We start from the raw sequence: 15452 nt of genomic DNA on the forward strand, positions 1-15452 counted from the left end.
GAATTGCCTCTGACATCCTGTCATATTTTGAATCATTAATTTTTATTAAGTGGCTGTTGCTGGTTTTCCTCAAAGTTTCATCCCAACAATTAACTGGAAAATGATCTTATTAAAATACAAGTTCTGTTTCCACTTAATTGAACATCTCCATAAATCGTTTTCATATTTGAGTCTTCCACTTAAGTACTCAATTGCTACATTTTTCATCCTACATATTACTATGAACATTACACATGTACACCTGTTTTTTTTTATGTTTGAAATGACATTAACTCGAAAATATTTTTTTCTGGCTGACCTGTCTTCAATAGAAAGTTACAATATTAAGATCCACGTCGTCTGGTTGGATAACTGACCATCTTCAGTGGAAAAACTTTGCAGAGAAATTATTTTATTTTCAATTAAGGCATCTCCAAAAATTGGATTATTCATGCCACACACTTCCGTTTCTTTCCTTTTTCAATTTGTCAGCAAAAAGCTCTTAGAAAGGATAACTTACTTTTCTGACTTACAATATTCCTTGTAATTTAATTCCTTTAATAACATGCAGAGTTTTCTTTGGTACATTATATTTACTTTTGAAATAAGATCAAACATGAAAGCTATTTCAATAAAAACAATTACAAAGAATATGTACTCGGGAAAAAATCAATAATAATTATCTCAAATGCCTCACAGAAATCCTTATGAATTACCCGTATCATATAAAATAATATTCATTATGTGTGGAATTCTCCACAGAATTGTTCCTTGATGACAATAAGCTGATATTGGAGTCATTTTTTGTTGTGGTGTGATTCAGGTCAAGATTAATGTTTCAAACCATAGTTTTGAACACAAATGAACGAATTAACCTAGAAGTCACATAAAGGAATAGAAATAAACCCTACTCCCACCAAAGTTTGTTTTGCAAGGACCTGTCTTACAACATGTACACTGCCTTTTACTTAAATAGCCTAAGCCGATATTAAACACAGAAGGAAATTATGACTGCATATAAATAACAAGAACCAACTTCATGCAGCACAATTTTCAAACATTTTCCCTGCAAACTTCCACAAATTAGCAACTAGAAATATTAAAAAGGTATTCTATGTGTGTTCATATGTTATCAAAACAGTTTTTATCCCCCCAAATCAGAAAAATATTTTTCAGCACTCCTAAAATTAGACACAAACTGGGTTAGTGTGCTACAAAAGATTCAAACAAGATGCAGTAAAGATGGCATTCTCGGCTTGAGAAGTCTTAAGATATAACATTGAATAAAGCAGCCTGCTTGTTAAAGTTTTAAAAAGCACATCACATTTAACTGCCTTTTCAGTGAAACCTGAGCACGTCTCTAGACAGTTCATAATTAGGTGACCTGTTTCTGGAATGTTTCACAGCTTGGGTGTTTAAATGTCTTAAGTCATTAACAGTTTATCCCAAACAACTTGGGATGAATGTTGAAGTTGAGGTACTCAACATCTAAACTTCCATTTATGTTTTTTCAAAATTTAGTTAGAATAGCTTGCTGCGCATTACCAGGATGAATTTACATCGTCATTATTCATTGGTTCTTGCTAGATATGGCTCTGGACACACCGGCAGCACCTGTGGACACCCTCACCAGTATGATAACCATCGATTTGGTAATAGCTACTCCAGAGACAGAGAAGATGGCATATCAAGGTGAGGCAAATTCATCAGAGACTCCACTGGGTTCTGTGCAGTGCTATTGTTGTTAATTTGGGGTCATCTGAGTCGGCTTGATGGCATCACTGGTGACATTTTTTTGTTGATGCCGTGCCATCTTTGTCACTGTAGTTTTATCCTCAAAATTTGTGTGACTTTTTGTTCATGACGCGAGTTCTTTAAATCTGTGTCATCTTTGGTTTTCAAGTTTGTTATCATTGTTAATTTTAGGTATATTAGATCTGTGAAGAGAGGAAAGACTGTGCAGACTGTATTGGTCTATGTCCTCAGCAGTCCTCTATGTTGTCACAAATGGCTTCTTCTTGCTTGCTGTAAACGAATTATCTTGAATCTATCAGGTACAACAACGACAACAAGAGAGACCGAGACAACTCCTCGGGATGATCTTACCACGGCAACAGAGGGGATGAAACAGAAGACGGAATGACAAATCAGACAACTCAGCCCACAGCCAGCACCAGTCCGGAAGTCGGGACGATCGTTTCCACCACTCTCACATCGACAGCAAGAGGACCGAAGGCATTTGCAGCAACCTGAGGAAGGTAAGCAGAAATTGGACAATTTTCAACAAAAACAAATTCAACATCATCAAGGCAATTTCAAGAAAAAAACTCAAGAATTTTGATGGAACTATGAATGGTATCTTAATGTCCTACACAGAATCAAACATCGCCTTGCTACATGCTCTGTATCAGCAAAGCCTGGAACCTTTCGACAGATTCAATATCCAAGTTCAGTCTGCAGCATTTCAATAGTGAAACTTTAAAGTGAACTGGAAACTCACATCAGCTTGAGTATTTTGCGTTTTATCCAGATGAAAATTATTCTAAAGTACCTTAAGCCCTTTTGGCATTTGGAACATTTATATAAGGCTCATCAGCAGAAAACCAACTCTGTTTGTCTTCCAATCTCAAACAGCTTCCTTTCTAGTTTTTACAATATTTAAATGAACTGTCTATTCCTGCAATCATTCGTCAAAGCTATAATAAATGATGACAAATTCCAAGTAAAACAGTCGCTAATGTGTATGCAAAGCAAGAGAAATCCATCTCTTTTTTTGCATTAAATCAAACAAAACTCCTGACAACATATCATTGTATGTTTTCAAGGCTCAACATGAGATTAAAGAATTTCCACAATTCTAATGAAATACTTCTTAGGTTTTAGTACCTTGCTAGTTGATGTTCTCCAGATTTCTTTACACAATCTCAAATTGGAATTCTCAACCAATTCTTGAGGTTTCAATTCCCAATTGCTATCTGAATTGCAGTGCAATTCCACAATCTTTTCATTCTTATACACCTTCATCCGAAAAAAAAATATCAACTGGCAAGTTCCTGAATACATCTTATTTGTCAGTCAACAATTTTTCTAACGCATTCCTGAAATCATGACTATTAACATAACTGCAAAAATGCAAAGATACCTTTTTTTTCTCTCAAACTAAATGAACCAGCAATTTTTATGCATACAGTAATCTATCCAGTCCCATTAAAAGTCAAAAGGTTACTGATTCAATGGAACTATCCACTACCTTAACTACAGGCCATGGCAACCACTGAAGCTTGCCTCCGTGCATTATGGTTGAATGACAGCCGTTCCCATTCTGTATGCCTGTGCAAGCTAGTGATCACATCTATTGTATGAGCAAACCAGCACGATTTGACTCAAACTAGAACAAACTATTGAATCCTGCAACATTCTTGCATGTAGTTTCAATGCTACGTTTTTCAGGCTTGGTTCTAGTTTCTGATATCAGTAGAATGCCCCTGAATGGCTGGGCATTGAACTCTTAACATACACCGTATGTCCCCTGATCCTGCTAGGCTGACCTAGTTGTAATTTGCATGTGATCAGCACATGGCTTGTGCATGGAGGTTGCAGGCAAATTGGAAGAGACATCACACTATATGGCCACTACACGGGACAAGTCAAAAACTAAACCCATAGTGTTTCCATAGCAACCACAGACCATGTGTCATTTCTCAGTCTTCTGGGTGGACTATTTTGTAGAAAGTCCAATTTTTTTGACAAATGACCACAAAGGGACAGCGTACTGACATGTTGTGTCTTCTCACTATTAGGGGAACTCCCTTCCACTTTTTTTAAAACTGCGTGCTTGATTAAAGCCCAAGAAAACTCTTGAAATTGCAGAAAATATCTTTAATATTACCTGTCAATACAGCTCCGCAGCCTGACTAGTCCAAAGACTTCTAGCAACACAGACACCTCTCTAATGTTGGCTGTCTAGCATAATTGACAGGGACTGCATGGTTGACTGGTTTGTTAAATAGCAGCTGCCTGACTGGTCCAAAGACTTCTAGCCACACCAACGCCTGGCTAATGTTGGCTGTCTAGCATGACTGACAGTGACTGGTTGACGGGTTGGTCAGCTGGCAGGCAGCCTGACTGGTCCAAAGACTTCTCGCAACACAGACACCTCTCTAACGTTGGCTGTCTAGCATGACTGACAGTGACTGCATGGTTGACTGGTTTGTTGAATAGCAGCTGCCTGACTGGTCCAAAGACTTCTAGCAACACCAACGCCTGGCTAATGTTGGCTGTCTAGCATGACTGACAGTGACTGGTTGACGGGTTGGTCAGCTGGCAGGCAGCCTGACTGGTCCAAAGACTTCTCGCAACACAGACACCTCTCTAACGTTGGCTGTCTAGCATAATTGACAGGGACTGCATGGTTGACTGGTTTGTTGAATGGGGAGCTGCCTGACTGGTCCAAAGACTTCTAGCAACACCAATGCCTGGCTAATGTTGGCTGTCTAGAATGACTGACAGTGATTGGTTGACGGGTTGGTCGGCTGGCAGGCTGATTGGTTCAGCTGTATTCAGCCACTGGATTCATACACTGTATGTAAACTGGATCTGCAAGAAGTCATTTGCAATAAACAGACAATTTTAAGACTTGTGCCTCTTTGGGGGATGAGCTTGGAAGTGGAAACTGAGAAAAGCAGTCACTTTTTCTGGTGAAACTTGATGAAAAGGTTTCAGCTTGGGCTCAAAAGGAAAAAACGTCAAGATCGATGCTGCAACAGTGTTTTCTGCAAATTGAGCATGACAAAACTCTGGTAAGGGGTTGACCCCAGGGGCGTAGCCACAGAGAGTCTGAAGGGGCATGTGCCCAACCACAAATTCCAGGTGCTCCCCACTAAAAAACGAGACAAGATCATAAAATCAGGTAATTAGTTTTCTCTACATTTTCTTACAGTCTGCTAGTTTCTTGTATGAAAGTCAATGGACGAATGGATATTGAACAAGGCTAACCAAACCTTACCTCCCAAACACCACACCACTGAAAGCTGGTGCCCCCCATAGGATGCTGGTTCCCCCTTGTGCCTCCCAATGTAAAATCCTAGCTACGCTATTGGTTGACCGACCCCATGTAAATGGTATGTGCAATGATACATATTTCAAGTTGGTAAAAGTTCAAATACAAGTGTACATCAGTGACAACAAGCTAAAAATAACTCCTTCCCATCCAACAATAATTCAATTTGGTCACATACGAGCGTGTACATGTGAATAACTTCCTCTTTCATCCGCCAACCATGAGTATTGGGGTGGAAGTGTTACAACCCCCTTCCTTTAATAGAAGAGACAGTGAAAAGAAAAAAGAGTAAGAAACAAGAAGGAAAGCTGAAAAGGGAATGACAAAGTGAAAAATACCTCTTGCTTGGCAACACCTCAGCAGTCACATCCTCCACTCTGGATGATTTGATGGTCGTCTCTCAGTCAACGTCATCTTTCAATCTCTTCCTGGCACCATACAAATACTGGTGGGTGACGCATCCTGCCACTACCTGATGACATTCCTTGGGTCATCTTGTCTTGTAGTCAAGTTAGGTGCAAGTGATACCCTTGACAGCTAGGGGAAAAACAAAAGCAGTTCAAGAAACTACAATCTCTCAATACCACTGTAACATTCTGTCACTCGCTACGAACTCATCGACACGGATTCCTCCCCGTGATGCGATTTCAACAGAGCATGCATTGTCCAAATAGACGTGACATTTGGAGAATTCCAAATTAAATTGGTAACAAGAAAACTAAAATTTCATATACTAATGAAGCTTTGGTTTCATTTTGTGTCAAGCCAAGCAACTATAGCAGATTAAGAGAATTGCAGACTTATCGGATTCTGGTTCAAGCCCCACCACTTTTACAAGTCCTTTAATGTCCGATGCACGATGGTCTCCCATAAATGATCTTCCACTTCGATCATTTTTCCTCTGCTGTTGACTTATAGACTCCATGTCATCCGTTAGAACCTAGAGAACACATACCCAACATTCTGCACACTGCAGGGTAAGTGGACTCGTAAGTTATAGATGGCGCATCTTCAAATGTCAAAGCTAGGTACAGTCGGTCGATATGCAGTTGTGCGATTGCTCAATCTTTGCACGGAAAGAGTTCCATATAGTGTAATTCCATGGTTCAAAATTTACTGACTTGTCACACTTTAAAAGGCCTACATTTTCTCCTACCTCCATGCACAGCCAGACAGCAATTATGCTGACGTGACGGTACTCTTGACGTACGTTGAACTTGAAGTAAAACAAATCACTTTTTTTACGAACAATCTGGTGGCAATTGGCCAGGAATTTCAGACAAGGCAAAGGAAACACCTGCGACTGTCTTGGTACCTGGTACTCAAGTAACAAGGTCGGTCTGCTCGTCACCACAGGACAAAAACACGACGTGCAAGCATCATTAATTTGTGCATCGCGCCTGACCCTAAAATTGCATAGCGCCCTCTAGCCCCAGACTGGGGGCCAGTCTACCGGACTCCCTCCCCCCACTTTCGTTTCCCGCCCTCCTTAAACAGTGTACACGTATAATTTAAAGTTATGGATGAATTTGATATACTCCCCTGTTGCTGAGTTGGGGTTTGGTTTACAAGAACAAATTTTCACGAATATTACTCCTTTTCACCTTCACCACTTCCTTGTGCAACTGCACCCTCTGTAAACAACCAACCAACCAAGCAATGGCGCAATAAAGATTCTTTTCGTCTGGTTATTTTAAAAAGTTTGATGTATGACATCGTTACGCCTATGGGCCTTGAGCTGGACCAAGAGAGGGCGCTATTTTCTCAGCAAAATGGAGGCTTCTTTGGCTGGAACTGAACCTCGCAGTTTCACGAACGACTGGAAACTGTGTGCGTCACTACCAACAAAACGAACACTCCCGACTAACAAGGCTGTTTTCAACCCTATTGATACTTTCTATCTATCCTGCAAGGATAACAGTACAATTGAAGGCATGCACTTAATGGGGTCAGGTCGAAGCCAAAAAAAAATTATAAAGCCTATTAACTGACCTGCAACCTTTGAACATTCCACTCACGCATCAAAATTAACAGACATTTTTACGCCTTTTTTGCACCTCAATTAATATTTATTTTAAGCGAAGTTGCACATGATTGTTTAATCTAAAGTAGATTTTATTCATTTCACTAGTACACGTCATTTCGGTTGAGGTATTGTTGCTGCAATGCAATGCAGAAAATTTAAAACTAAAATTTGAAGAAATATTGGACATACATTGCCGTGTTATTGCAGTTTTTGTGCTGAAATGCTTGATATGTTCTGTCCCGCACAACAATCTAATTTTGTATTAGAAGGCCTATATTAAATGGCCCGCAACCTTGGAAAATTCCTCTCTGGTATAAAAATTAATACACACTTTTACACCTTTTTTTGCAGTTCAAATAAGAGTTTATTTTAAGCTAATTAATTGTACACGATGCGTCATTCTAAAGTAGACTGAATTCATTTTACAACAACTCGTTTTGGTTGAAGAATCGTTGTAGTCATTCAATGCAGAAACACACAAGGTGAAAAAGAAACTCGACTATTGGACGTAATCTCGTGTTATTATACTTTTTCGCTGAAATGCTTAATTTAATACGTTCTGTCACGTACAATATGTCTAATTTTTAATAATTATAATGCACACGCATACTACTCGTGTTAACAGGGGTAACTGCGCAAACGTACCCTAAGGGAGAAAATCCACTACAAAGCGTGAAAATCTCTCTAAAAAGGGTGGAAATAACTCAAAAAAAGGAGCCATAGAGTAGAGACCCTTTATCAAGTTGACTTTTAGGCTTATAGCGGCTGCTTGAAGTAGAAACTGGCTCCAAAAGTGTGGAAGTTGTACTCCTTTAGAATAGTTTTTACTCTTTTGGGGTAGGCTTTTACTCCTTTCAGAGTACTTTTCACCTTTTTTGAGTAATTTATAACGGGCTCACTCTTTTTGAAAGTGATTTTTTCCACTCTTTTTCATTTTGAGAGTATATTTCAAATGAATCCAATTACAATTTTGGAGGTGATTTTTAATAGTCAAGTTAAGCGCATACTCAAGCAAACTATGAAAGCAAAGAGTATAAAAGCGACAAACCCCTATACAGTATTGCAAAAAATGAAAACTATTAGCAGTTTATGGTCCAAGGATCTAGCACACCACTCCTCTGAGTGGGAACAGTCTGGGCAAACCCCCTCAATCCCCAACAAGCCGCAACCCAGACCCAACCTGTGCTCCAGCAAACCCTCACCCCGAACACAGCCACAATCAACTCCTACATTACTACGACCTGGCGGAGAATTATATTATAATTTTGTGAAGAGTGCTTAATGCTCAGGGGTTCTTACCGAAAACAGTTTTTTGTTTCTGTTTCACATTTGTGTATTGTTCTGCTTTAAGTGGGAGTTGGTGTTACAAATACTATGTGAAGTTACATGAGCACAAATGACGGCGACTGATTATCAACGTGTAGTAGTAGCCAGCATGGCTGTATTCAGGGAAATAACGACTGACCAATCCTCCCTCTCCGTTCCTTATCTCTCCTCTTCCTTGTGTTCAAATCAAACCACCCTAAAGTCACGATGTATGTCTCTGGATCTTGAGTGTGTTGTCCTTAATTAAAAACACAAAAGCTAAACAAATATATTTGATTATTTGAAAAAACAACAACTTCATTTCCTTCTATTTAAAGTACGAGCAAAGCTTCGAACGAATTCTATCACAATGATGTATGCGTTGATGAACAGGCTGCTTATAGTACAAACATTCTGAAACAATAATTGTAACCTCACTTCGGTAGCTTGAAGCTTTGCATATGCCCACTGCGTACCATGCCTAAAATGCTGATTTGAACAATGGCAAGTATGTAGTTTAGATCTCCCTTTCCCCAATTCAGACGAAACTAATTACGTGTAATTACACAAAAACGTGTACATCACGAGACTGACAATGCAAAATGTACGCTACAGGTTCGTGGTAGCATTGACTACTACAACATAATTATTATGGTTATCTGATTCGGTTAAGATTGACTGAGATTGAAGAATCGTTTGGAGGCAACTGTGTGTTTTCATGAACCCGGAGACTGAGGTGTCTAAAAAGTAGGCGCAAACGACATGGGTACTTTACTGCATGCGTTAAGTGTTTAATTGGCAAAGAGGAGAAAACCACTGAAGGAGGATTCATGGTCGGAATCGCTATACGCCCTACCGGTCATGGTTAAATACACCGTGTCTCCTTGCTGCAGAACTAGCACTGCACCTCCAGACACCTGATCATAATTACTTGAATCGTTGCTATAAGCAGAGACAACAATGAAGTTGTTTTTCCTCAAATAAATGTAGAAGGTGCTGCTGGAGGAATATTTGAGCACGGAAAACATGAAAACGTAGGTACCTGGCACATCACACGTGAATGTACCAGTCGCCAGATCGAAGCTGGTACCCGGTAGAAGCGTCTCAGTCTCATCGAAGGGCAAACGGGTGCTGCTACTCGTAGAGGTAGCTGAGTTGGTCGTCCTTCTCGCTGTGAATGCTACCCGATGGGAAGAGACATTTGGAGTCTCCCCTGGATCACCCTTTTGACCTTTGACACCAGCCTCCCCGGGTAGGCCACCTAAACCAGGTGGTCCTATTGGACCTTGCAAAAATAAAAATCATGACAATGAAAAAGTACTTAAGGCCTACTACTTCATCACTAAGGCACGAGATTGCCTATGCTGTCGTTACTGACGAAGCATGAGAGAAGTTCCACGGTAGACAATGACTTAATTGTTATCCACCCTCCCAGGTACCTAGTTATACCTCTTGGTGACCGAAGAGAGACAACCGTGGTCAAGTGTCCAATTCAAGAAACCGATCCTTACTAATGATCACTGTATGAACAAATCTTTAAGTTGTCGTGAACTGACTATCCCTCCAACATCCAAGAGACTGGAGCAGTTGACCCTTCATTTTGGCAAGTTTCTACTTAGTTCAAACAGATTGTGTGACTGATTTCCACATAAACCAACAACTTTAAGAACTTCTAGCAAGTTGAGGACTGTTAGATGTTGACTGATGTTGAGTGTACATATAGGCCTATTCTGAACAAATACAAGAGTAAGTGTACTTTGAGTGAAACCAACCTACTGAATAAGCAGTTTCTGTCCACTGTGTGATGGTCATGAGACTGATTGTCGTTTGTACCTTTATCCAATTAATTTCCGTGTAGTTTTCACCTTTAATGGAAACTAAAATGAGTTTTGAACCCGTTTCGTTTCCAATTTTACCCATTATAATTCGTCATTATTTCTTGATGTAGCTATCCACTATTCGCTCTCTTGTGTAAGAACTAATTTATGGTACGATTCAAAAATGATGAAAAGAACATCGGATACCAGAACTACTGGACCACGGCGTGCGTTTCCCTACAAGCAGACCTATTCCACCGTCCTCTTTAGGCACAGTGTCTCTGGGACCCCCAGCACACCTACTGCACCTATCTGACCTTTTGACGTGACTCACCTGCGTCTCCTCTGGGCCCTCTGGGTCCACAACCACCCGGGCTACCTGGCAAGCCTGGTATGCCAGGCACCCCTGCAGGGGATCCCTGGCAACACGCTGAACACCCCTGAGACTCAGGAACATCAGTTTCGGGGCCAACCGGCGCAGGAGTTTGAGCTCGGAGTTTGCCACAGTGACGCAGAAAGATGGCAAAGGAAAGGATGGTCGCAAAACGCATTTGCATCTGTAAATAATAACACAAACGAAATACATGTACTAACAGTTGAAAAAAAATAAATGAATGAGTTGATAACTTAAATAACTTGACAAACGAACGATACGTATAGGGCCTGACAAATAAGCACCAAACAAACAGCCCCACCATCCCAACAAACAAACACCCCAACACCAACCAACAAACAAATAAACAAACCACTGAGCGAATGAGCGAGCCTAAGAAATAAAGGTGGAATCTTGTATCACGTGGGAAAGATGAATACCCAACATTTTAAAGGGGTGGAGGCGCAAAGGATGACCCCGTGATTTTTTCTGAACATGTAAAAAGGTACAAAATCAAGTCCTCCTCGCATTCAAACAGCAAAAATCGGAATGAATGTTCTTGGGTAGGCCTATAGTATAAAAATCATTTTCCATTTTCCCATCATCAAAAAACTCCCCCCTTTCAAGCAAACAAGAAGTTATGCTAGACCATATCCTATACTATTCAATTAACGCTTTAGTCTTGGCCCAAAGCCTCTAGAGCTCAATAACGAATAACTGTGCATAGTGAGCCCTCTAACGAATCGACAGTAAGATTATCACGCTTGCTCGCACTGACGTTTTGCGAATCTCGTTGGAGTGGTTTAACCTTTTCTTCATTTTCTAGCGTGAATGGTGCTGGAGAGACAGACACAGAGAGAGACAGACAAAGAGAGAGAGAGAGAGAGAGAGAGAGAGAGGAGAGAGAGAGAGAGACAGACAAAGAGAGAGAGAGAGAGAGAGAGAGAGAGAGAGAGAGAGAGAGAGAGAGAGAGAGAGAGAGAGAGAGAGAGAGAGAGGGGGGGGGGAGCCACCCCCCAAATTGTGCAAATAATTGCAACCATAGCTATCGATCACTGACGCCTTGGGCCAAGACTATTAAGGTTAACTGATGAATTTTGCTCTCGTATTTTCAAGCATTGGGAAGGAGAAATAATATTTTCAGGAAATTCTCATTGAAAGCTTGTGGAGAAAATAAAAGATTTCTGAAACAGGACTCGAATCCAAGACGACTCATTTCCTTTACTATTAGGGCTTATACTGTGTTCATCCAAATGCACGATTTGCAAAAAACAGCACCAAGTGTCATGCAAGATTGTAACATTTCCTGACAAAAGTGTTTATCCTACACGTCCCTGTGCAAGTATGTAAGCTTGATCCTACCTGAAAATGAGTAAAACAAAACTGGTGTTTTATGGAAGTAAATCTGGAGAGTATATGTAGAGATGTGGTCAGGAATACAGATCAAGTTAAGTATACATTTTGGTGCAAGTTGAAGGACCGGGCGTCCCAAACCTTGAGTGAGCCGAAATTTGGTAAAAAAAAAAAAAGAAAAGAAAAGAAAAGAAAGGGCTGTCACCTTGAAGAGTCTTCTTCACGTCCGGGTCTAAGACGGAATCTCGAAGTAGACGTCGCGCTGCTTTATCTGGACTTCAAATCGGCTTCCACACTTTGAAATGGAGGAAACGGAAAGCACAGTGGTTGGAGATAATTATTCAGCGCTCTCAAACTCGTTTGATATCAGCAGTCATGGATCATAATGCTACTATGACTTTTTAAAATGTTCCGTGTGGCTTGTTTCAAGCAGATGCAAAGCCAAACATGTTTCAAATAAAACATTATTTTGATGTCATGATTCCTAAGCCATTTGTCAGAAGATACCACTTAAAATTATTGTGTGTTCCGTTAAACGATGTCTTCACGAGAACAAACACAAAAATACCATTGTTAAAATTTCCATACACCCCAAGTTGAAAGACTGAGAAATAACATTTCCAAAACAGTTCAGTTTTTGTCTCGACAAGCACAGCATTTGTGTCGTCTTGTTTGACCTTTTTCATTTAACACTGGAGTTACCTCTCACAGACGATGACATGTACACACACCCAAACAGAATTCCAGATGACGTGTAACAGAATTCTGTGCCATTCAATCGGAAGGCCATATCGCCTGATCATTGTAGAGTTTTTCCACAAACACGTCCCGGCTGGCGCGCATTCGTTCCCGGCGATAATCTAAATCGTTCGCTCATTCAAACAACCACAGAATTTGCCCCGAAGATGTACCTCCAACTTTTGGAACATAGGAGCAAAGCGACGGAACCTTAATTGAAATCACAATTCCAAGATGGTGCATATAAACATGAAAAGGTTTATTCCAAAAATACCGATGTGTTCAACACTCACCTGGTAATCTCTTGCTTACAATCTTCTCTTCCAGTGTGTTGCTGGCTGAAGGTAAGCGCTGGTCGTTCTGAGCAGTTGGGCGGCCGTTCGTGCCTTTAAAGTGGCCAACCATTTCCTGGACAGTGACTGGTGAACTTGGCCAACGATATGCCCCTGCACGTTGTCACTCCCATGCATCAACCACTCACGTCAAATTGTTTAAGTCTTATTGGTGGATATTGGCTGGACATGTTTTTACTAAATCACGTGATATCTCATTGGCACACACCAATTCGTTCATTGCATAAAGAGTCAGTGATCAAATCCCCGAGTCAACTCAACCAACTCAAGTTTCTAACTCACCTCGTGTACCCATTGTAAACAGATGTTGGGCCCCCAACATTGTTCTGCTTCCGGTTTCCCGATCGACCCCAATTTTTCGGTGCGACCCTAAAATATTTACCGGCAGGTTGCAAACAAAGAAGAAAATAATTAGAATTAAACATTAAACAAAATCCTGTTGTCTTTTCTGTCTCCACAAAACACCTTTCAACTACATTTTTCACATTAAAGGCTTGTATTTATGTTTTTCTACTAACATTCGCAACTTTTAAAAGAAGCGTCCACTGTTATATATCACAAGTTCCCTTTGCGTCTTGCTATCACGTGCGTGATGCTTAATGCATTAATTGAAGCAATGCTCCACTGGTTCCCGCCGCGCAGCGCCATTACCAAAGAAGGCATCGTGGAAAAGCAGCAACCATGCAGTCTATGCATCCCAGCCAATGTAGCATCGTTGCACGACACCGTGCACCCACCCAACTGCAGGTCGGGAAAAAAATCGATGTTGCAAGAAGATTTCTGCAAATTAATTAATCCACAGAACTTGATCTCTTGTCTGGGTATGTATTTTCTGTGCTCATGACTTTGATTTGAGGTTGTATTGCTCGTACCATGCTCGTAGGGCCTACTTGAAGCAAGCGTGTTTCCACAAAATTTGCTGCCGCAGCACGAGTTTTATCGCCCACCCTTCAACATGCATCACGCACACTTACCACGCGATACACGGACACTGTTTGCCAGTTTCCCGTCGTGATTACCTGACTAGCGTTGTGTTTAGTGATGTGAACTGTCCACAATTCTGAAGGATTCTCCACTGTTTATATTTTTACACTGAGTAAGGCAAGTTTTTATCATTTTTGTGGCAATTTTGGTAGCTTTTGTCCCCATTCAATCAGCATAAAAAACTGACTCCAAAAAATTGTAATCAGAAGCACAGCTATATTTTTTCTGAACCTTAGCTACTATCCAAACAGGATCCTTTGGGCGGAAGTCAAGCTGATTTGATATGTTGACAAACTCGTCTGATCAAAGACACAGTGGAAATTTGAATCTCCCACACTGCAAGGTGTCCAATCTGGATGACAGTAAGGCAGAAACTGAGACACGCAATCCTTACCAGCTTTCGGTTGAACCGATCACTGAAAATTCGTAGTCGAGTCGACGAGAAGCCTGGGCCGCCCATCTCTTTGCTCGAGTCACCTCAAACATGCAATGGCTGATCATAGTGTGCTATGGGCGGAAGTCAAGCTGATTTGATATGTTGACAAACTCGTCTGATCAAAGACACAGTGGAAATTTGAATCTCCCACACTGCAAGGTGTCCAATCTGGATGACAAAACTTTATTTATCAGGTGATAGAAGTCTCCCTGTCCCCCTGAAAGCACATTTGGTACCAATGATGCTCAGTAAATATGACGAACTCCGTGGTGTCGGAAAACCCGAATTACTCAATCATCGACTCGCAGGATTCGCAAATTCTAACACACAGATTTTTTCAAGTGACAGAGGTTCCCGTTATTTTTCACGAAACCTTTGTGCTACTTCCTCGACCACCTCAAGTCACGTACACAGTCCAGCGACTCAATATCATTTAGGCTTCACGTTTCCAAAGTTCATTTCTATCAGGAACAAAGCCAGCTTCCTTTTAAATATACCGAGTACACGCAATAGTTTTCAGCTTAAACAAAACGAAAAGCCCTATGTGCAAATGTATGTATACAAATCTAAATCAATGGTTTGTAGCATTTCTTCTGTGCATATTCCTACTCGTATTCGTTAACCTTGTATGTTTTAAAATGAACTTTAAAAAGTCAACGTATACGACTATAGACCTAACTTTAAATTCCCGAGACGGAAGTATGCATTGTACCCGCACATCAAACGGTAATTACACCCCTGTTAGGTGAAAAATATTGATTTCAAAATCGTAGTATTTATTACACGAGCCACCCATTTTTCCTGAGAAATTTATTTCATGTTAACCAGTATGTACAGTGGGAAAATACTAAATAGCAATAACTCGGCCAAGCCAAAGCAAGAATTCTTTTCCGACGCCAAAAAGATGAATAAAAATACAATGCAACACAAGTACAGAGTTTTTCAAGGAGCGAAATGAATCGATTTTTTTCCTGGAAGGTTGTCTCCACCAAATACAACTTGTCTCAGCCATGTCAATCTTGTTGTCAA

At 40.6% G+C, this 15452-nt stretch overlaps 1 protein-coding gene and 2 long non-coding RNA genes across 5 annotated transcripts in view; 1 reads left to right on the top strand and 2 right to left on the bottom strand.

Moving 5' to 3' along the window:
- The window catches only part of LOC147799224 (uncharacterized), a 159531-nt gene that overhangs the window by 31908 nt on the left and 112171 nt on the right, over positions 1-15452 (top strand). The window lies entirely within an intron of this gene.
- On the bottom strand, positions 24-6436 carry LOC147799227 (uncharacterized). Of its 2 annotated transcripts, XR_015425484.1 has the most exons (5): positions 6195-6436; positions 5377-5575; positions 3869-4575; positions 3230-3331; positions 24-2228 (listed from the first exon to the last, which is right to left on the bottom strand). It is a non-coding gene; the product is annotated as an uncharacterized LOC147799227 (long non-coding RNA). The 2 variants fall into 2 exon arrangements; XR_015425483.1 differs by lacking the exon at positions 3230-3331.
- LOC110990483 (caprin-2-like) lies at positions 7405-13371 on the bottom strand. 2 transcript variants are annotated; one of them, XM_087137396.1, is made up of 4 exons: positions 12944-13371; positions 12118-12207; positions 10521-10743; positions 7405-9645 (listed from the first exon to the last, which is right to left on the bottom strand). In XM_087137396.1, the coding sequence occupies exons 3-4, from the start codon at positions 10741-10743 to the stop codon at positions 9161-9163; spliced, it is 708 nt and encodes a 235-aa protein (XP_086993522.1). In that variant the 5' UTR covers positions 12118-12207; positions 12944-13371; the 3' UTR covers positions 7405-9160. The 2 variants fall into 2 exon arrangements, with proteins under 2 accessions (XP_086993522.1, XP_086993521.1); XM_087137395.1 differs by having other exon boundaries at positions 7405-9654; positions 12944-13348.

The sequence above is a fragment of the Acanthaster planci genome, linkage group LG05, assembly GCF_054643075.1.
Source record: "Acanthaster planci isolate LZ-2023a linkage group LG05, COTS_SCS, whole genome shotgun sequence".
NCBI lineage: Eukaryota > Metazoa > Echinodermata > Asteroidea > Valvatida > Acanthasteridae > Acanthaster > Acanthaster planci.

Excerpts from the sequence above, each read along its gene's own strand:
- LOC110990483 (XM_087137395.1), bottom strand. The coding sequence starts at position 10,743 with ATGCAAATGCGTTTTGCGACCATCCTTTCCTTTGCCATCTTTCTGCGT. Across the intron at positions 9,655-10,520 it reads AGGGCCCAGAGGAGACGCAG|GTCCAATAGGACCACCTGGT; the intron begins GTGAGTCACGTC and ends TATTTTTGCAAG.